Source organism: Tupaia chinensis, unplaced genomic scaffold (assembly GCF_000334495.1).
Source record: "Tupaia chinensis unplaced genomic scaffold, TupChi_1.0 Scaffold000131_1, whole genome shotgun sequence".
Taxonomy (NCBI): domain Eukaryota; kingdom Metazoa; phylum Chordata; class Mammalia; order Scandentia; family Tupaiidae; genus Tupaia; species Tupaia belangeri.
This window is the reverse complement of record NW_006159600.1, coordinates 108,125-129,195: the sequence shown is the minus strand read 5'-3', so window position 1 is coordinate 129,195 and position 21,071 is coordinate 108,125. Positions and strand designations below refer to the sequence as shown.

The 21,071-nt window shown below is 42.5% G+C and overlaps 1 protein-coding gene and 1 pseudogene across 1 annotated transcript in view; one reads left to right on the top strand and one right to left on the bottom strand.

Annotated features, from left to right (window-relative positions):
* Positions 1-5,737: 5,737 nt before the first annotated feature.
* Positions 5,738-6,281, top strand: LOC102474899 (protein BEX5-like; annotated as a pseudogene).
* Positions 6,282-9,104: 2,823 nt separating this feature from the next.
* Positions 9,105-21,071, bottom strand: part of LOC102475327 (zinc finger protein 665) — an 86,598-nt gene continuing 74,631 nt past the window's right edge. The window contains exons 6-7 of the mRNA XM_006144713.3: positions 10,653-10,868; positions 9,105-10,546 (exon numbers count right to left, since the gene is read on the bottom strand). Of these exons, the coding sequence (XP_006144775.3) occupies positions 9,752-10,546; positions 10,653-10,868 (1,011 nt within the window). The 3' untranslated portion in view covers positions 9,105-9,751. The remainder of the gene's footprint in view (positions 10,547-10,652; positions 10,869-21,071) is intronic.

Here is a 21,071-nt window from a genome sequence, read left to right as displayed (position 1 = left end):
CAAAGGTATCTTTGGATAGAGAGGTCAATTTGATGAGCTCCCTGGATTTAAGAAAATTTACTTAATGATCATTAAGTTTTTTTAAGAATATTTATTTAATTTTATTTATTTATTCATTTATTTTAATTTGACCAGAGAGAGAGGAAGTGAGAACGCAACCCACCAGATTCAGGACTTGAACCATGGTTGGCCATGTGGGCGTGTCCAGTGCCTCAACCACCATGCCACCTGCTTGGTCCCCATGATAGTTAAGTTTTTTAAAAGAATTATTTAATTAATTACCTTTGTTACTATTGTTTAATTTGACCAGAGAGGGAAAGAAAGAGAAGGTAAGAAAGCAAGCTGCCTGGTTCCGTGCTTGAACTGCAGTCAGCCATGTGAAAATCTAGCTCCTTAACCACCATGTGCTGTCCCCAGTTACTGTTAATTTAAGGCCTTAATATTTCCTAAGAGTCTATGTGGGCATGGGAAGTATATGTCTGTATTCCCAGACACTGAAGGAAAAGACACTGAAGGAAAAGCTTTGTCACTTTCATTTTTTTCCTCTCTATAGTCAAATTTAAAAATAATAACAGATGGAATTAAATAAATAATTATTTTAAAATATTTTGGGGCCTTTAACCACCATGCCACCTGCTGGACTTCCACATGGCTGACCACAGTTCAAGTCCTGGTCCTGGAGGTTTGCTTTCTAACTCTCTCTTTCTCTCTCTCCGATCAAACTGGAAAATAATAATAAATACAGTTAAATAAAGTAATTCAAAATATATATATTATTTTAAGATAGATTTTTTTTTCCAGTTACTTGGTTTTATTTATTCATTCAGTTATTTTAATTTGACCAGAGAGACACAAAGAGAGAGAGGGAAAGTTAGAAAGCAAGCAAGTCACCATATCTAAATCTGGAACTATGGTCAGCCATGTGGGAGTGTCCAGCACCTTAACCACAACGCCACCTGCTGGCTCCAACTTTGCTATAGGGCACGTTCACTTGCTGGAGAGACAGAAAATGAGAAATCACCACCCCCGGGGGGGAATGGACATGCCACAGTACCTTCTCCATTCTCTTCTTGGGATCTTGGCCATACACACACATGGCATGAGTTTTTAGTTACCCCAGAAGAGTCTGAGTTTTAAGTTACTGGGTCTGGGACTCAAACTGCATTCGACTACATGGGGATCCAATGATGCAAACATTATGCCATCTGCTGGTCCCAACGATTTTATTTTTTTCAGAGATTTTTTTCTGCAGGGTGTGTTCTCTCCAGAAAGACAGAGACAGACAGACAGCAAGTGAAAAATCATCCTCCAAGGGGGTTGGCCATACTGCAATCCCTTCTCCTCCAGTCTCCTCTTGGGATTTTGAGCATGCACACACACATGTGCACGCCTGGCATGAGTTTTCAGGCCTCCAAGTCAAGGACTCAAACCATGGTCAGTCATGTTGCAGTCCAGCAATATAATCACTATACCATGTGCTGGTCCCCATTATTTATTAAAAATTGACCAGAGAGAGAGGAAGGAAAACTGAGTAAACAAACCGCCAGGTTTAGAACTTGAATCTTGGTCAGCCATGTGGGAATCCAATGTCTTAACCACCACATCACCAGCTGACTCCCAGTCCAGACATTTTCAAAGGGCCAGCACCCTGGGGTCCTGAGCTGAAGGAATAAGGCTTGTGATGTAAGATCAATAAACAGGGCTCTGTTGCACAATGGATAGTGCACTGGACTTCTAATAAACAGGGGAGGTAGAGTGGACCCTCAGTGAAGAGGTTAAGCCCTGTGTAGAGGTAGCCATCCTAAAAGGCAACCACAATTTAAATACTGATCCCAGTCCCTTAAAAAACAGGCCAAGCTAGTGTGGGCCATGCCCAAGAAGGACAGGACAGGGAGCAGTAAAGAAAATGGGATTACAGAGTGACCATCCTGTACTGGGGTGATGTGTAATTTCTCCTCGCCTTCACTCCCTCTGGCACTGAAAACAAAAAACAGGTAACAACTCTATACATACAGGTTTGTTTTTGTTTCTAGTTTTAATGTGTGCTATAGGGTGCATGCAAACACTGGAGAGAGACAGAGAGGGAGACAGGAAGTGGGAGAGAGAGAAAAAGAGTGAAAAATCAACCTCGAGGGCAGATGGTCACATGGCAATCCCTTCTCCATTCTTCTCTCCAGATTTTGAGCACACACACCGAGCATGGTTTTAAGCTACTTCTTCCAGGACTTGAACTACACACTTGGCTGTATGGGATCCAGTACCTTAAACTCCATGCAACCTGAAGGCCTTGGAACACGTGAAAATTTTACGTAGTAACAAATTATAGTGTCATAACTCAGCCTTTCAATAGCATTTAAGGCCCCTGAGTATTCATTAAGGATGAGCAACTTTTGTACCTGTCACATACAAGACGTCATTAGTTGTAAAAGATGTGGCTGTAATCGCCAGTCACGGGTCTGTGTAACTGTATACCTGAAAAAAACCTAAACGTCTAGTAAGTGCATATTTTTCCATTGTCTTACAGATCATCTAAAAATATGCAGAGAATCACACATCCTTGGTTACCAATAGAAAATATAAGTAGTTGTGAAAACTTCAGGACCATGTGACATACAGAAACTACAGCCTGCCTTGGTGGTGACAAATGGTTAAGGGAGCTGTATCTCACCTGGCTAACTGTGTAGTTCTGGTCCCAGCCCTGGCTACTTAAAAACACACCAGGTGTGCACATGTGTCCAAAACTAGGGCAGGATCAAGAAATGGACAGACTACATGTGACAACACTGTGTCAATGAGTGCTGTCTTCATCCCCCTATGGCCAATACATGCACCCTCTGACAGTAATTAAAAAGAAAAAACAAGGTCAGATTTGTGGCATAGTGGTTGGTACTTAGCTGAATACAGATAATGGATGCTACTTTTTTAAACATTTTTCGCCACAGCATACAAAATGTGATTTTCCATCCACAATATACTGCATAGTGGCTTAATCATACATTGTCACATGTCATTTCCCCTATTTATCACCTGCCATTTCCCACCCTGCTCTCATACTATCTCAGGTGTCTATAGTTGTTTTCCATTCCCTTTTTCCCTCACCTTTTATTGACTCATAAAATTTAAGTAATCTAACTACTTTCAATAGCAAGTTATGCTGGTATATACATATCTGTGAATACATGTCTGACTTTAGGCATGAAACTGAGTTGAATGAATATACCATAAGGTAGTACCTAACTGATGCTATATAGCTTACTACGGTCATTAAGTAGGCATTTTTTTTTAATTTTATTTAATCTCATTCACCTATTTTAATTTGACCAGAGAGAAACACACAGAGAGAGAAAGTGAGAAAGCAAGCCACCAGGTCCAGGATTCAAACCGTGGTCAGCCATGTGGGAGTGTCCAGCACCTTAACAACCACGCCACCTGCTGGTCCCAAGTAGGCATTTTTTAATACATTTTTTTTAATTTTAAGGAAAGCAGTTTTAGCTTTAGTAAATCAAAGAAATGCCAAAGAAAGTGCTAAGTTTGCTTAAAACCTAAAGCCAGGAAACAGGTTGGGATTCTGTTCAAATAGTAGGTACATGAACCTACTGGAAGCTCAAGACAGGACAAAAATCATTTAAACTGGAAAACAAAGCCTAGAAGAAAATTAGCAATGTTTTAGTCAAAAGTCATAAAATGCCATTTCACCAGTTCAGTCCCATGTAGTTAATCTATCTTCTGTTGTGGTTCGATCTTCCTGATTAAATTCTGGAATATAATATTCAACTCCAGACTTGTCCCTACGATTAAGTTAAGCCATTTTCTTAGCTTTCAAACTTTTATTTCTGTGTGTCTGTACTTAATTTTCCTGGTATAGAACTCCCTTGAGAACTTCTTGGAGATCTGGTCTGGTGTTGGTAAATTCTTTCAAGTTTCATTTATCTGGGACTATTGTCTTTTCTTCCCATATGAAGGATAATCTTGCTGGGTACAGTATTCTTGGTTGAAATTCCTTTTCTCTTAACACTTTCAATATATTTTCCCATTCTTTCCTCACTCACACTGCTTCTGATGAGAGGTCTGCTGTTAGCTTGATGGGATATCCTTTGTAGATAACTTGACGTTTCTCTCTTGCCAATCTTAGTATCTTGTCTTTGTCTATGGTTTTGATCAATCTGGGTATAATATGTCTTGGAGAACATCTTCTTAGGTTGATTCTACATGTGATCCTTCATATTTCTTGGGACTGGATCTTTAAATACCTCTTTAGGTTTGGAAAGTTTTCTTCCAGGATTTCATGGAATAGATTATCAATGCCCTTATGAGTCTCTTCGCCTTATGGGATACTGATTATCCAGATGTTTGATGGTATCTAGTATTTCTTGTATATTATTCTAATTCTTCGGGGCAATTTTCTCAGTCTTCATGGTGGATTTTTCTAGGCCAGTGATTCAGTCTTCTACATCTGAGATTTGATTTTCTGTATGATCTAGTCTGCTTTTAATACTTTCAAGGGAGGTTTTGACTTCTTGTGTTATAGCCTTCATCTCTAACAGGTCCATTTAATTCTTTGTTATGGTGTGTATTTCGTCTTTTAGATCTTGTAAGAATTTTCTCACCTCCTGGAACTCATCAGCTCCTTTCTCCTGCCTCTTCTACAGTTCATTGTCTCTCTTCTCTTCCATCTCTGTTAGCTTGTCACTATGAATATTATAAATTCTTTATCATACATTTCGATGAGTTTCACTGTACTAAAGATAGTTATTCTTTTCCATTGGAAGATTTTTTTTGCTTTCCCATATTTCTTGTGACCTGATGAGTTTCACTGTACTAAAGATAAAGAAGTTATTCTTTTCCATTGGAAGATATTTTTTTGCTTTCCCATATTTCTTGTGACCCTGTGGTACTTTCTAGTCATCTGATGGACGGTGTGTTTCCTCCCAATTCTTTTTTTTTTTTGAGAGGTTTTTGCTATAGGGCACATGCATTCACCAGACACAGAGAGACAGATAGAAAACAAGAAGTCACCCCCCAGGGGTATGGCCATGCCGCATTCCCTTCTTCTCCATTCTCCTCTTGGGATCTTGGGCACACATGCACACATGCCCAGCGTGAGTTTTAAGCCGCTGGGTCTGGGACTTGAACCACAGTCATGTGGGATCTGACTCCCCTAACCACTCAGGTAAGGACTAGCTTGCCAGCTATATTTTAATGTAATGTATGAAAAACATGAAAAATAATTTGGGTCCGGCTCCATAACCTGGTGGTTAAGGCAGTCAAATCCTCCATGGCTGATTGTGTGTGCATCAGATTTAGTGGGAATAGAGGAATATTATGACCCTAATCGTATTCAGATGTTTGGATCCTGTTCACTTGGACCTGTCTAGACAGTGCCTGAAGGCCACTAGAAATGAATCTGGAGTGAGAAGTCTCAGCAGAAAATCTTTCTTTTTAGTCCCTGAAAGCAATATTTCACAGCTCAAGTTTGGTATCCATCTGAGGATGGGCCTGGGTTTGTACCTTTCCCACTAGAAATGAATCTGGAGGGAGACACCTCAGGAGAAAATCTTCATTCTTAGTTCCTAAAAGTGGTATTTCACAGTTCAAGTTTGGTATCTATCTGAGCAGTGGATGCTACTTGTAAATGGCAGTTCAAACTGAGTTTGGTTACCTGAAACATAACAGGAATGTAACAAAAATGCCCAGCATCTGTTCTAATTTCAGTCTGCTGGTTCTTGGCAGTGGTGTGCTGGCTCAATATTGCTCTGATGGTAAATGAGCCTGTTGCCCAAAGAAAGAGGAAAGCAGTAGAAACTGACCCCAATGTGTGAAAGGGCTTTAGATCCATTGGCACAGCAAATTTCAAGGCAAAGAAAGAAAGGTTGCATCTGATCTCTACAGGAAGAAGAAATAGGAAAAAGAATTCAACATGGAAAATATCTCCCAGGAAAACAAAGTTGGGGAGCAGGCTTCAGTGCAAAATGAAGATGAAGCTTGCACTTAAGAGAAGGCCAGGAGCCTAGAGGAAATATTAGAGAGGGTTTGGCTCTACCTGTCCAAGATTTTGGAGGGGATGTGCCCAACAGGCTTGTCAATAACATTGATATTGTTGGAAATGCAGATGATATGGAACGGTTCATGGAGGAAATGAAAGAGTGAAGGAGAAAAATTAGGGAGCTTCAGTTTAAGTAATTTGTGCATTCTTATAGGGGATCCTTCTCAGCATGATCATCATGATGAGTTTTGCCTTATGCCTTGAATCTTGATGTTAATAATCATAAACACTTGCTTTCTAAATTTGTATTTTTGGTGCAAACTTAGTGTAAATCTTTTGGAGTTCTGTCATTTTCTGATAGGAGATTTCATCTTGACCTACTCTATATGTCTTTATGTCAGCAGGAGAATCCTAACAACTTGCATAGAAAGATTTTTTTGTTTTGTTTTTGGAGAAGTTTTTGCTATAGGGCGCGTGTGCTCACCAGAAAGACAGAGACAGAAAATGAGAAATCACCCCACCCAGGGGGTGTCCATACTGCAATCCCTTCTCCTCCATTCTCCTCTCGGGATCTTGGGCATACATGTAAACACATCTGGCGTAAGTTTAAGCCACCGGGTCCAGGACTCGAACCATGGCTGACTACATCGGATTCCAGCGACATAGCCATCATGCCAACTGCTGGTCCCAGAAAGATGTTTATTTTATAACATAAAGTTAATAAAGCAATATCAAAAGTTAAAAAAAAAAATGCCCAGTGTCAAATGGGCTGAGGATGGAAGAAAGGGTGTTTCAATGTGACCAGACCCTATGCAGGTTACCTCTCTCTCGCTTAAATGGAGGCATTCTATCACTAATAAAGCAAAACAATAAAACATGCAGTTTTGGGGTTTTTTTTCTATATAAGGCATGTATGTTTCCTGGCAAAAAAGAATGACAAAGCACCTCACACAGGTTATGGGAATGGCCATGCTGTAATCTCTCTTCTTCCACTCTCCTCTTGGGATTTGAGCATGCACATGTGTATGAGCAGTGTTTGTCAAGCCATGACATCCTGGAATCAAATCACATATGGGATATGGGATCTAGCCCCCATAACCAACATGCCACCAGCTGACCTGCACAATGAGGTTCACTTTTTTTTCTTTAAGAATTATTTATTCTTGGGACCAGCAGTTGGTGTAATAGCTGTTGCTGGACTCCCATGCAGTCAACCACGGTTTGAGTCCCGAACCCAGTGGCTTACAGCAGGCACACGTGCATGAGGGCCAAGATTCTGAGAGGAGAATGTAAGAGAAGGGATTGTGGCATGGCCATCCTCCCTGGGGGGTGATTTCTCACTTTCTGTCTCTCTGTCTCTGCCTTTCTGGCGAGTGCACATGCCCTATAGGGAAAACCTCTAAAAAATTATTTATTCTTATTCTTGAATTTGATGAGAGAGAGGGAGAAAAAGGGAGAGGGAGAAAGCAATCCACCAGGTCCAGGACTTGAACTGCAGTCGGCTCTGTGGGAGTCCAGTGCCTGGTCTCTGTGCCACCTGCTAGCCCGTTTTTCTTCTTTTAGTTAACTGTAGGACACAGGTGCTCACAAAGAGAATAAAGAGAGAAAGACAAAAAGAGAGAGAAAAAGAAAAATCATCCCCCTGGGTTAGGACCACTGGGCTTTCCCTTCTCATTCCTCCTCTTGGTATTTTGGGGACAAGCACACATGTACTCAGCTTTTGAAGCTGGTGGATTTGGGACTTAAATTGTGCATAGGGTTATCCCGCCACCTTAACTTCATGCCAGCCGCTGGCCTCACCATGAGTTTTTATATATTCATCCCCAGAATATTATCATAATCTAGAAAAAAAAATCTACCCCCAGAGGGTGCATACTTTTGGACAAAAAAGAGACAGATTTAGAAAGAGAGAAAGTGTATCCCACTGGGGCATGATCACACCACAAACCCTGATCTGAATCTGCATCCCATCAGAACACTGGGCACACATCCACAACACTCAGCAAATACCTCAGAATACCAGGACGGATACTTGAATTGTGCAGTCAGCCATCTGGGATGTAGTTCTCTTATCCACTAGGTCATGGAGCCAGCCCCACATTAACTTTCCTTTTACATTCTTAATCATATTTTCACTTTATGGCTCTTATTTGGCACACATGGAAAGGTATGTAAATATGTGACATGGTTCATGTTCATCTACAGTGATGCAGGTTTAGCGTATCAGAATTTGAGACTGCTCTACTATAAAATTCTCTATCATAATCCATGAGCACAAAGCAGGGAGAAAATAATTCATAACTCAACTGCAAGATGAGAGTACATGTACAAAACGCTGTTTTTTATTCCACCTTGAAAAAAACTGTTACAGATCTTTCAAACTTAGGGGCCTAATGGTCAATGTTCAGTGGTAGATATAAACTAATATACTGAGGAATAAAATTAAGTTGGAAAAAGAACAGATTCATTCATCGTTAAGACAAGATATTAAATATTGGGGCTGACAGGTGGTAGAAGTGCTGGACTTCCACATGGCCGGGTATGGTTTGAGTCCTGGACTTGGCAGTTTGTTTTCTCCCTTGCCTTCTTTCTCTCTGATCAAATTTTAAATATAATAATGAATAAAATTAAATGTTTTTTTTTGGGGGGGAGAGCTTTTTGCTATAGGGTGTGTGGGCTTGCCAGAAACACACAGAGAGAGACAGAGACAGAAAGCAAGAAATCACCCCCCAGGGGGGATGGCCATGCCACAAACCGTTCTCCTCCATTCTCTTCTCCAGATCTTGGGCATACACACACATGTGCCTGGCAGGAGTTAAAGCCTCCGGGTCCGGGACTAAAACTGTGATCGATGACATGGGAGTTCATCGACATAGCCATTATGCCAATTGCTGGTCCCTTTAATTAAATAATTTTTAAAAGGAACATCTATTAAAGTTTTTTTTTTTTCTTTTTTAGAGGTATTGGTTACGGGCACATGAGCTCACCAGAAAGACAGAGAGAGACAGAGAGATAGAAAGCAAGAAATCAACCCCCATGGGGGATGGCCATGCTGCAATCCCTTCTCCTCCATTCTCCTCTTGGAATCTTGGGCACACATGTACACATGCCCGGTGTGAGTTTAAGCCACTGGGTCCAGGACTCGAACCGCGGTCGACTACATGGTAGTCCAGCAACATAGCCATTATGCTAACTGCTGTTCCAAGAAAATATATTAAATTTTGTTAACTTGCAAGCTATATGATATATTCTGAATTATACAGTCATTGTTTTAAAGATTTTAATTATTTTTGTGTTTTTTCTTCAATAATTCTTTTAAAAAATTACTAAAAAAAACGGAGTGATTTTGACAGAAACATTTTTCATATTCATTACATTTATGTGGTCTCTCTCCAGTATAGATTATCCAACGTCTGGAGAGCTGTGAAAGCATACAAAAAAATTTGCCACACTTATTAGCTCTGGAAGGTTTCTCACTGGTACAAATTACCTGATGCCTTGTGAAGACTGAAAGCACAGTAACCAATCTGGCACACCCACACACACGTGAGGGCTCACACTAGCATGAATCCTCCAGTGAAGACTGTCAGACTTCTGCCTGCGGCCTTGCCACGTCCACTACACTGGCAACATTTCTCTCCACTATGGATTCACTTACGGTAATAGGCCTAGAATGAAAACTAAAGTCTACCACACATTATACATTTTTCTCTCCAGAATGAATTCCCCAACCTCTTGCGAGGTGTGATCACTGCAGATGTGGTCATATTAGTTACCTTTGCAAGGTTTCGCTCTAGCATGAGTTCTCTCATGTCGTTCAAGATGTGAACGGGAACGGAAGGCTTTGCTGCACTCAGAACACCCGTAAGGTCTCTCCCCAGTGTGAATCTTCCAATGAACAGTTAGGGCAGAGTTTTGAGTAAAGGCTTTACCACATCTGCTACAGCTGTAAGGCCTCTCTCCAGTATGCATTCTCTGATGCTTAATAAGAGCTGAACGCGAAATAAATGCTTTACCACACTCACTACACTCAAAAGGCTTCTCTCCAGTATGAATTTTTCGATGTAGTTTAAGTGCAGTGCTGCTCCCAAATGACTTGCCACATTCATCACATTTGTAAGGCTTCTCTCCAGTGTGAACTCTCCGGTGAGTTGCAAGGCCAGAAGAATGACAAAAGCCTTTCCCACATTCCTTACACTTGAACGGTTTCTCTCCAGTGTGAATTCTGCCATGGCGAGCAAGGTCTACAGGGTGCCTGAAGAACTTGCCACACTCGTTACATCGGTGAGGTTTCTCTCCCGTGTGAATCGCTAGATGGTTAGTCAGGCTGTAGGACACCCTAAAGGCTTTCCCACACTCACGGCACTTGTAAGGTTTTTCTCCAGTATGAACACGCTCATGTGCCTCGAGGTGTGAACTATGACAAAATATTTTGCCACATTCGTTACATTTGTATGGTTTCTTTCCTGTATGAATATTCTGATGAACAGCAAGGTTTGAAGCCCGACGAAAGACTTTCCCACATTCGTCACATTTGAAAGGTTTCTCTCCAGTGTGGATTCTCTGATGGTTAATAAGGCTTCCACGGACAGAAAAGGCTCTGCCACATTCAGTACACTTGTGAGGTCTCTCTCCACTATGAAATCTGCGATGCTGTGAAAGTATTGACCTGGTGAATTCTCTGATGACCGACAAGGGTTGAAGACTGACGGAAGACTTTGCCACACTCATTACATTCGTAGGGCTTTTCCCCAGTATGAATTTTCACATGTTCACTAAGTACTGATCTTAGTCTAAAAGCTTTATCACATTCACTGCATTTATAAGGTTTCTCTCCAGTGTGAATTCTACAATGAAACACAAGGTTAGATTCTTGTGTAAAGACCTTTCCACAAACCTCACATTTATACAGTTCCTCTCTTGTACGAATTTTCTGACTTAGGGCACGGTGTGGGTGTTCACTAAAAGCTTTGCCAGACCTATTACCCTGGACAGATTTCTTCCTCCTGCCTGCTCTCTGATCTTGGGTGAGTAATGAACAGTCTATAAAATTACGCCCATCTTCACGATCGGTGACGGCTTTGACACTGGGAACAATTGTCTGGAGTGGTGAAACTACAGGACTTTGCTTATCAGAGTTCTCAACTCCCTTCTGTTCATACGGTCCCCTACTACCTTTAAGTTCCTGCACCGCTGGTGGATGTGACTGCAAGCTGAAGTCAAGGTCACTAGGAACAGGCCTGTTTCTTACACCCCTTCTTTTGGGACCAACAACTCTCCCAGTCTGCTCTTCCTCACGGGTCATAGGATCTGCTTGGTGTGGGTTTTCTTCTTCTCTCCACTCACAGGCAGGGGCATGTGTGTTTTTCTGGACTTGCATGAAGGGAAACTCTTCGGTCCCATGGCTTTCATGTCCCTCCACCATCACTGTTGGCAATACTTCTCCTGAAGGACGAAAGCCTTTGGCTGATAATTTATGAAAGGTATCTGCAGGATGTAAGAGTCACAGGTTTCTGATTAGTTAGAGACAATAAATTGATTTCCAGGGGCATGCAGATGGTGTGGTGGTTAAAGGCACTGTGCTCCCACATGGCCAACTGCAGTCTGATTCCCGGATGTGGCGGCTTGCTTTCTCACTCTCTCTCTCTCTGTGGTCAAATTAAAATAAATAAATAAAGCTAAATAGAGTTATTTTTCTTTAAAAATTAATTGCCCAGGACCAGCAGTTGGCGTAATGGCTATGTCGTTGGACTCCCACGTAGGCGACTACAGTTCAAGTCCTGTTCCCGGTGGCTTAACACATGCTGGGTGTGTGTGCGTGCATGACAAAGATCCCAGGAGGAGAATAGAGAAAAAAGAGATTACAGCGTGGCCATCCACCCTGGGGGTGATTTCCGCTTTCTGTCTCTTTGTTTCTGTCTTTCTGCGAGCACACACCCACTATAGCAATAACCTCACCCTCCCCAAAAAAAACCTCTTAAAAAAAAATAATAATTTCCCATATTGAAACACATAACATCAAAATATCTAGTGAACAGAACAGTGAAACTTCTCAATTATGATGTTCAATTTAATTTTATTAGTTTTTGATGTAGGGTGTGTGCACTCTCAGACAGAGATGGAGAGAGAAAATGAAAATTCACCTCGTGGGGTGATAGGCGTGCCACAATCCTTCTCCTCTGTTCTTCTGAGACTGAGCACACGCACCCAGTGTGTTTTTAAAACGGTCGGTCCTGGGACTCAAAGCATAAGGCCGGGAACACTTGAATGGGGGGGAGGCAGGTATGGAGGGCAGCCGTGGATGCCAGGGAAAAAGGGGGGGAAGGTGGGAAATAGCTGAGGGTGGGGGTGGGGAATCAGGGGTGGCAAGACAAAGGGCAAGGTATGCAGGACGTAAGAATTGGAAAATTATTTGCTGAGAACATGTATGTGGATGTACTTGGTTGAGACAATGCACAGTGTATTTTGGATGGAAAATTCATTTGTGTGTTGTGATGGTGTATAGTGAATTAATAAATTAATTAATTAATTAATTTAAAAAAATTTTAAGGCCGGCCATGTGAGATCCAGTGTCCCCATCTGCTGGCCTGAGATCTCTACTTTGATGGAGAACAAAGAGAATCCTTGAAGAAAGAAAAATGGTGAGTGACTGTAAGTCAAAAGAATTGCAGGGAACAAGACTTAATAGTAACAGTGTATGGAGCTCTGAATCTCAAAGTATTTTCCCTTCTAAGACTGAGGTGTACACCAATTGGCAAAAAAGATATGGATGTCATAAATGAAGAGAAAAATTGTGATACTAAACATATTGGCAGCAGACTTACTGGGCACAAATAAATGCAAAACCATAGCACGACATACCGTAACAGTGAACTATCCACGGCAACCTTAAGTAATTAAAAACTATATATGAGGACCAGCAAATGGCATAAGGGTCATGTCACTGGACTCCCGTATAGTCGACTACGGTTTGAGTTCTGGAACTGGCTGCTTGAAATTCACACCAGGCATGTGTGCGTGTGTGCCCAAAAAATCTCAAGAGGAGAATGGAGGAGAAGGGGTTGCAGCTTGGCCGTACTCACGGGGCACTATGTCTCCCTGTTTTTCTGACTCTCTTTGTCTTTACAGCAAGTACATGCACCCTATATCCAAAGTCCCTCTTAAAAAAATAGAAAAAAACTGTATTTGTGAAAATTGATAATTCTAACTCAATAACATTATACACACAGAAAATAATCAAAAACTAGACTTAAAAGTGTCATTAAAAATTAACCAGCGGTCAGCCGTGGCGGTGCAAGCAGAACAGTGATGATGCGCATCAGCGAGGACACACGGGAAGCCTGAGCTGTGTCCCCGCCCAGCAGGAAAGGAAGCAGGCATGGTGCTACGTGCCTGTCTTCCCACATAAACCGAAGGACCTGGGCAGGAGAATCTGACATGGCAATACCCTGCCAAGGTACCTATTTCTGGGTCTTTCCCTCCGGGCCTCTCTCTCATAAAGAAAATAAGGGCACTGAATAAGGAGTGAACATGGATGATTAGAGGTAATCAAGACCCTTTTCTCCTCCAGAAAGGACAAAAACGAGAAATAAATTTATGTATTGGGTTTTGGGAAGAGTCATGAAGCATTTTTGCACAGAAAAACAGAAAAAATACATCATAACTTTTCTGACAACTCAATGCTTTGAGCGCCTGAAAAAGAGAATTCCGAAGTTCACCCAGGGAACGAGAAAAGACATGTGAGACAAGGAGACTTGTTATGGGAGCACAGAAAGAAGAATGAGGCACCCGGCTGGTTTCAGCTGGGACCTGAGAGGAACTCCCGTCTACAGGGGACGAGGAGCGGATGGTACGCAGCCATCCCCATGTCCACTGTGGATGTGTGGAGTCCCAGCTACGGGAAACGTCCAGTCCTCACGTTCCGTGAACCCACTGTAAGCAGCAAGCTGTCCACACAGGTGGGTAACTGCACCCACAGAACTCATGTGCATCGCCATCCCTGAGATACAAGCCCACAGCTGAGTCCCATTTGACTACGCAATCATAACCTGAGTGCATCCTGTCCTGAGGGTCCAACAGTCTCGACTCTCGACATCTCCACATGCCTGAGGCCCCACTGTCAGACCAGCACACCCATGCAAAGGCTACTGTGGTGGCACCCCAGCTGAACCCAGTGCCATAAGTACTATGTGCCACCACAGCCCACAAGGCACCGCACTCCAGGAAGCAGGGGACCAAGCACACTATTGATTCTACTCTCAATCAGGTGAACCAACCTGTGTGTCTCCCTGCAACTCAAGACCCTCTCTTCCCTGGTGACTCAACCTTCTGGACTGGGAGGTCATCTATGCACTATATTGCCCCCATCCAGGAACTGTAGATTCCTGCTCATGCCTCCTGGTGCTGGTTCTTAAAGAATCAGAACCCTCCACCCCATCTGTGTTTCACCCATGGGCCTCATCTTCCGTGCCTGTCAACACAACAGTGACCATAGCTGGTACCCCTTCACCAGCAGGTGGAGTCCATGTTCAACAAGTCCTACCACAGCAATTAGGCAAAGAAAAGAACTTCAGGTCACTTCAAGTGGAAAAGACGAATTTGAGCTGTGTGTATTGACAATCATATGATGTAAATGAGGAAAACCGTAAGATTTCTCACTAAAGCTTATAGAAACTGTGGACAGCATGGAGGGTAAGGCTCTGAACTCACACATGGCCGAATGCAGTTTGAGTCCTAGACATGGCAGCTTGCTTTATCACTCTCTCTCTCTGGTGAGCACACATGCCTTATAGTAAAAGAAAAAATAATAAATAAGGGGACCAGCAGGTGGCATGGTGTTTAGGATACTAGACACGCCCTCATGGCTGACCACGGTTCGAGTCCTGGACCTGGTGGCTTGCCTTTTCTCACTTTCCCTTTCTCTATCTCTGTGGTCAAATTAAAATAAATGAATGCGCAAATGAATTTTAAAAATAATAATAATAAATAAAATTAGCTAGGGAAAAAAAGCTCAAAGGGGTGCAAGCAGAACAGTGATGATGCGCATCAGCGAGGACACACGGGAAGCCTGAGCTGTGTCCCCGCCCAGCAGGAAAGGAAGCAGGCATGGTGCTACGTGCCTGTCTTCCCACATAAACCGAAGGACCTGGGCAGGAGAATCTGACATGGCAATACCCTGCCAAGGTACCTATTTCTGGGTCTTTCCCTCCGGGCCTCTCTCTCATAAAGAAAATAAGGGCACTGAATAAGGAGTGAACATGGATGATTAGAGGTAATCAAGACCCTTTTCTCCTCCAGAAAGGACAAAAACGAGAAATAAATTTATGTATTGGGTTTTGGGAAGAGTCATGAAGCATTTTTGCACAGAAAAACAGAAAAAATACATCATAACTTTTCTGACAACTCAATGCTTTGAGCGCCTGAAAAAGAGAATTCCGAAGTTCACCCAGGGAACGAGAAAAGACATGTGAGACAAGGAGACTTGTTATGGGAGCACAGAAAGAAGAATGAGGCACCCGGCTGGTTTCAGCTGGGACCTGAGAGGAACTCCCGTCTACAGGGGACGAGGAGCGGATGGTACGCAGCCATCCCCATGTCCACTGTGGATGTGTGGAGTCCCAGCTACGGGAAACGTCCAGTCCTCACGTTCCGTGAACCCACTGTAAGCAGCAAGCTGTCCACACAGGTGGGTAACTGCACCCACAGAACTCATGTGCATCGCCATCCCTGAGATACAAGCCCACAGCTGAGTCCCATTTGACTACGCAATCATAACCTGAGTGCATCCTGTCCTGAGGGTCCAACAGTCTCGACTCTCGACATCTCCACATGCCTGAGGCCCCACTGTCAGACCAGCACACCCATGCAAAGGCTACTGTGGTGGCACCCCAGCTGAACCCAGTGCCATAAGTACTATGTGCCACCACAGCCCACAAGGCACCGCACTCCAGGAAGCAGGGGACCAAGCACACTATTGATTCTACTCTCAATCAGGTGAACCAACCTGTGTGTCTCCCTGCAACTCAAGACCCTCTCTTCCCTGGTGACTCAACCTTCTGGACTGGGAGGTCATCTATGCACTATATTGCCCCCATCCGGGAACTGTAGATTCCTGCTCATGCCTCCTGGTGCTGGTTCTTAAAGAATCAGAACCCTCCACCCCATCTGTGTTTCACCCATGGGCCTCATCTTCCGTGCCTGTCAACACAACAGTGACCATAGCTGGTACCCCTTCACCAGCAGGTGGAGTCCATGTTCAACAAGTCCTACCACAGCAATTAGGCAAAGAAAAGAACTTTAGGTCACTTAAATTGGAAAGCAGGAAGTCAAGTTGTGTGTATTGACAATGATATGATGTTAATGTGGAAAACCGTAAGATTTCTCACTAAAGCTTACAGAAACTGTGGCCAGCAAGTGACATGGAGGGTAAGGTTCTGAACTCACACATGGCCAAATGCAGTTTGAGTCCTAGACATGGCAGCTTGCTTTATCACTCTCTCTCTCTGGTGAGCACACATGCCTTATAGTAAAAGAAAAAATAATAAATAAGGGGACCAGCAGGTGGCACGACGTTTAAGATATTAGACACGCCCTCATGGCTGACCATGGTTCGAGTCCTGGACCTGGTGGCTTGCCTTCTCTCACTTTCCCTCTCTCTCTCTCTCTGTGGTCAAATTAAAATAAATGAATGTGTAAATAAATAAATCTTTTAAAAATAATAATAAATAAAATTAGTTGAAAAAAAGCTCAAAAGAGTTCGGTAAATTTCTAAGATATCAAATGAATGGAAAAAAAATTTTTTTAACATAATTAATTATATTAAAATTTTTTTTTTCCTTTTAGAAGTTTTTGCCATACGGCACATACACTCGTAGGAGAGAATACGGCACATACACTCGCCGGAGAGAGAGAGACAAAAAGAATGTGTAATCGTTTCTTCACCATTCACCTCCTAGAGGAATGATTTTCAAGTCTCCAGGTCCAGGAGTCAAACCTAAGGGCCTGCCATGTGGGAGTCCAGCAAAATAACCACAACGCCATCTGCAGGCCAGAATAAAGTTTCTTATATACCAAAAACAAACTGAAAATAAAAAAGAACAAACTGTCTGCAATAGCAACAATAACCTATAAAAAAATCTATAAAAATTCTATTCAAAGTATTTACTTAATTTTATTCATAATTGGGACCAGCATTTGTCATAATTGCTATGTTGCTAGACTCCCATGTAGTAAACCGCAGTTCGAATCCCGGTCCCAGTGCTTTAATTCATGCCAGGCGCATGTGTGTGCATCCCCAAGATCCTGAGAGGAGAATGGAGGAACGGAGGAGAAAGGATTGCGGTACGGCCATCCCCCGGGGCGTGATTTCTCGCTTTCTGTCTCTCTGGTGAGTGCAGGCTCCCTATTGCAAAAACCTCTGCAAAAAATACAAGAAAAAAATTTATTCATCATTATTTTTTCTTTCATTTGACTATTTTATTTTTAATTTTATGAACAAGACAGAGAAAGTAAGAAAGTAGGCACCAACCTACTACATACAAAAAATTTTAACCAAAAAGCCGAAATGCTAGGTCACTTCTTTGGTCTAGTGTTTAAGGAGATCAATTCCACAGGGACAACCAAGAAAATTAAAATTCCCACCCCCTGTGGCTTGGAAAACACACCAGCTGTTGGGCCAGCAGCTGGCATAGATAGCAGTGGTGGTGCTGGACTCCCACATGGCTTACCATGGTTTCAGCTCCAAACACGGCAGCTTACTCTATCACTTTCTCTGTCTCTGTTGCTCTCTGGTGAGCGAGTACATGTGCCCTACAGACAATTAAACATAATAATGATGATAGTAAAAAAAAAAAAAAATTTTTTTTAAATAAAAAAAAGAACTAAAAGACCCCAGCTATATGAACACAAGGGCCTTAAATCCCAGCACAGTGGAGACCTGGAGAAAAGACTAAAGTGCAATGAGGTCCACTTGGACACGTATCTCCCTCTCCCACACCTCTCTCCTTTGTTTCTCTTTGGTAAGCGTATGCACAACTCTTTGGCAACTAAAAAATAAGTGAATGGGGGCCGGCAGGTCGCATGGTGATTAAGGGCCCTGGACTCCCACCTGGCTGACCGTGGTTCGAGTCTAGACCTGGCAGCTTGCTTTCTCGCTTTTCCTTTCTCTCTTTCTCATAACCACTCTGTTCCTCTCTAGCTAAATTAAAACAAATGAATCAAAATAAATAATAAGAATTTTTAAAAAGTGTGCAGTCTCTACAGTGAAACTGTAAAACATCAACAATGAAAATGGAAGAGACAAGAAAATAAAAGGACCTGCATGTCAATGATTGAAAAAATCAATGCTGAAATAGCCATCACACCTAACATACTCAACAGGCAATGTAGTCAATATAGAAATAAGAGAGTGGGGCCAGCAGGTGGCGTGGTGGTTACAGGCACTGGACTCCCATGACTGACCGCACGCACATCTACTCCCAGACCTGACAGTTTGCTTTTCACTTTCCCCCTCTCTCTCACTCTGTCAAATTTAAATAAACAAATAAGTGAATAAGTAAAGTTAAATAAAACAATTCCTTAAAAAAATATGGAAGAAGGGTGAGCTGCCTAGTGTAGCACTGAGGCCATGGATTCCATATGACTGACCAGGGTTTGAGTCCTAACCCTGCCGCAACATGTTGGAACTGTACATGAAGGCCCTTGATGTTGACAATATAGAGAACTGGAAATAAAAATGGAAGTCTGCATGAACTGTCCTAACTAGGAATACTTTCTTACTCACTCTCAATCTCTCAGTCTCTCTCTCATCTGTGTGCACACACCATCTCACTTAACGTGGGAACACTAAAGTATCTGTGGTATCCTTTAATAGACAGAAAAAACAATCACATTTGTATAAAACCAGACAATCATGATTATAGAATGACAAAAGATGCCAAATAGCAAAAGTAATTTTTCATGAAAAGAACCAACCTGGAAGGATCTTGCTACATGAAGTGAAAATACACTAGAAGGCTATGGTGACCAAAAGAGGAGGTGGTTAGCATGACAACAAACATTCCAAGGGACAGAGCAGACAACCCAGAAATAAGCCCACATAAATATGCCATCTAATTGTCTAAAGTGTCAAGAATGTTCATTGGGAGAAGAACAGAATTTTGAATACACAGTTTTTTAAAAATTGAATATCTATATATAGAAGTTGAATATCAACCGTGGATCAAGTACTGGACTTGACAGCATTCTTTCTCACTATCCTACCCCACCCTGGTCAAATTAAAATAAAGTAAGATAAAATAATTCTTAAAAAATAATCATCTTGGGACCAGGAGTTAGCGTAATGGGATGTCGCTGAACTCCTAGGTAGTCGACTGCGGTTAGAGACCCGGACCCAGTGGCTTAAACTCATGCTGGGCACGTGTGTGTGTGTGCCTAGGATCCCTATAGGAGAATGGAGGAGAAGGGATTGTGGTGTGGCCATCCCCCCAGGTGCTGATTTCTCGCTTTCTGTCACTGTCTGTCTCTGACTTTCTGGGGAGCACATGTACCCTACAACAAAAACCTTTCCAAAAACAAAACAAACAAACAAAAAACAGGCAAGAGCAAGCCTGTCACATGGTGGGTAGGCACTGGACCCTGATATGGCCGACTGTGGTTCGAGTACTGGACCTGATGGCTTGCTTTCTCAATTTTCCTCTGTGTCTCTTGCTGGTGAGCACACATACCCTATATCAAATTTTTTGAAAAAACACTTATCTAATTCCATTTGTTATTATTATTATCACTTTTTAAATTTGACCAGAGACAGGGAGAGAAAGGGAAAATGAGAAAGCAAGCCGCCAGGTCCGAGACTCTAACCAAGGCCAGCCATGTGGAATCCAGCGCCTTTAACCACCATGCCACCTGCTGGCCCCCATCAAATTTAAAAATAAATACAAATTAGTTTTTTAGGGACCAGCAAGGTGGTGTGGTGGCTAAGGTGCTGGACACTCCCACATGGCTGACTGTGGTTTGAGTCCTGCACCTGGTGACTTGCTTTCTCACTTTCTCTCTCTTGTCAAATTAAAATGAATGAGGGACCAGCAATAAGCATAATGGCTATGTCGCTGAACTCCCATGCAGTCGACCATGGTTTGAGTCTTGGACCAGGTGGCTCAAACTCACGCTGGGCTAGTGTGCGTACGAGCCCACGATCCCGAGAAGAGAATGGAGGAGAAGGGATTGTGGTGTGGCCATCCCCCCCTGGGGGGTGATTTCTCACTTTCTATCTCTCTGTCTCTGTCTTTCTGGGAAGCACATACGCCCTATAGCAAAAACCTCAACAAAAACAAAAACAACAAAAAAATTAAAATGAACAAGTGAATACATAAAATTCAATATTTTTTTAAAAAATTAGTTTTTTATTATAAAAAAATAACACACAATGGAGATTGTATCCAACTAAAATGCTCTTATAAAAGTTGAAGAAAATAAACATAAATAAGAGAAAATCTACAGAATAAAAGAGAATACTTGAAAAGTATGTATCTGACTGTAGTTAAAACAGAATATACAAAGGACTTTAAACTCAACAGCAAAAATAACAATTACTCTAACTTTAAAAAAGAGCAAAGGTGGGACCAGCAGATGACATAATGGCTATGTCACTAGACTCCCATGGAGTTGAATATGTTTTGAATCCTGGACCCAGTGGCTTTAATTCATGCCAGATGCATGTGCGTGCGTGCCTAAGACTCCGACAGGAGAATGGAAGAGAAGGGATTGTGGTGTGGCCATCCCCCGTGGGGGGGTGATTTCTTGCTTTCTGTCTCTCTGTCTCTGTTTTTCTGGTGAGCGCATCCGCCCTATAGCAAAAATCTCTCCAAAAAAAATAAAAACAGGGAACCAGCAGTTAGCGTAATGGCTATGTCGCTGGACTCCCACGTAGTCGACCGCGGTTCGTGTCCCGGACCCGGTGGCTTAAAACTCACGCCGGGCACGTGTGCGTGCGTGCCCAAGATCCCGAGAGGAGAATGGAGGAGAAGGGATTGCGGCGTGACCATCCCCCCTGGGGGGTGATTTCTCGCTTTCTGTCTCTATGTCTCTCTCT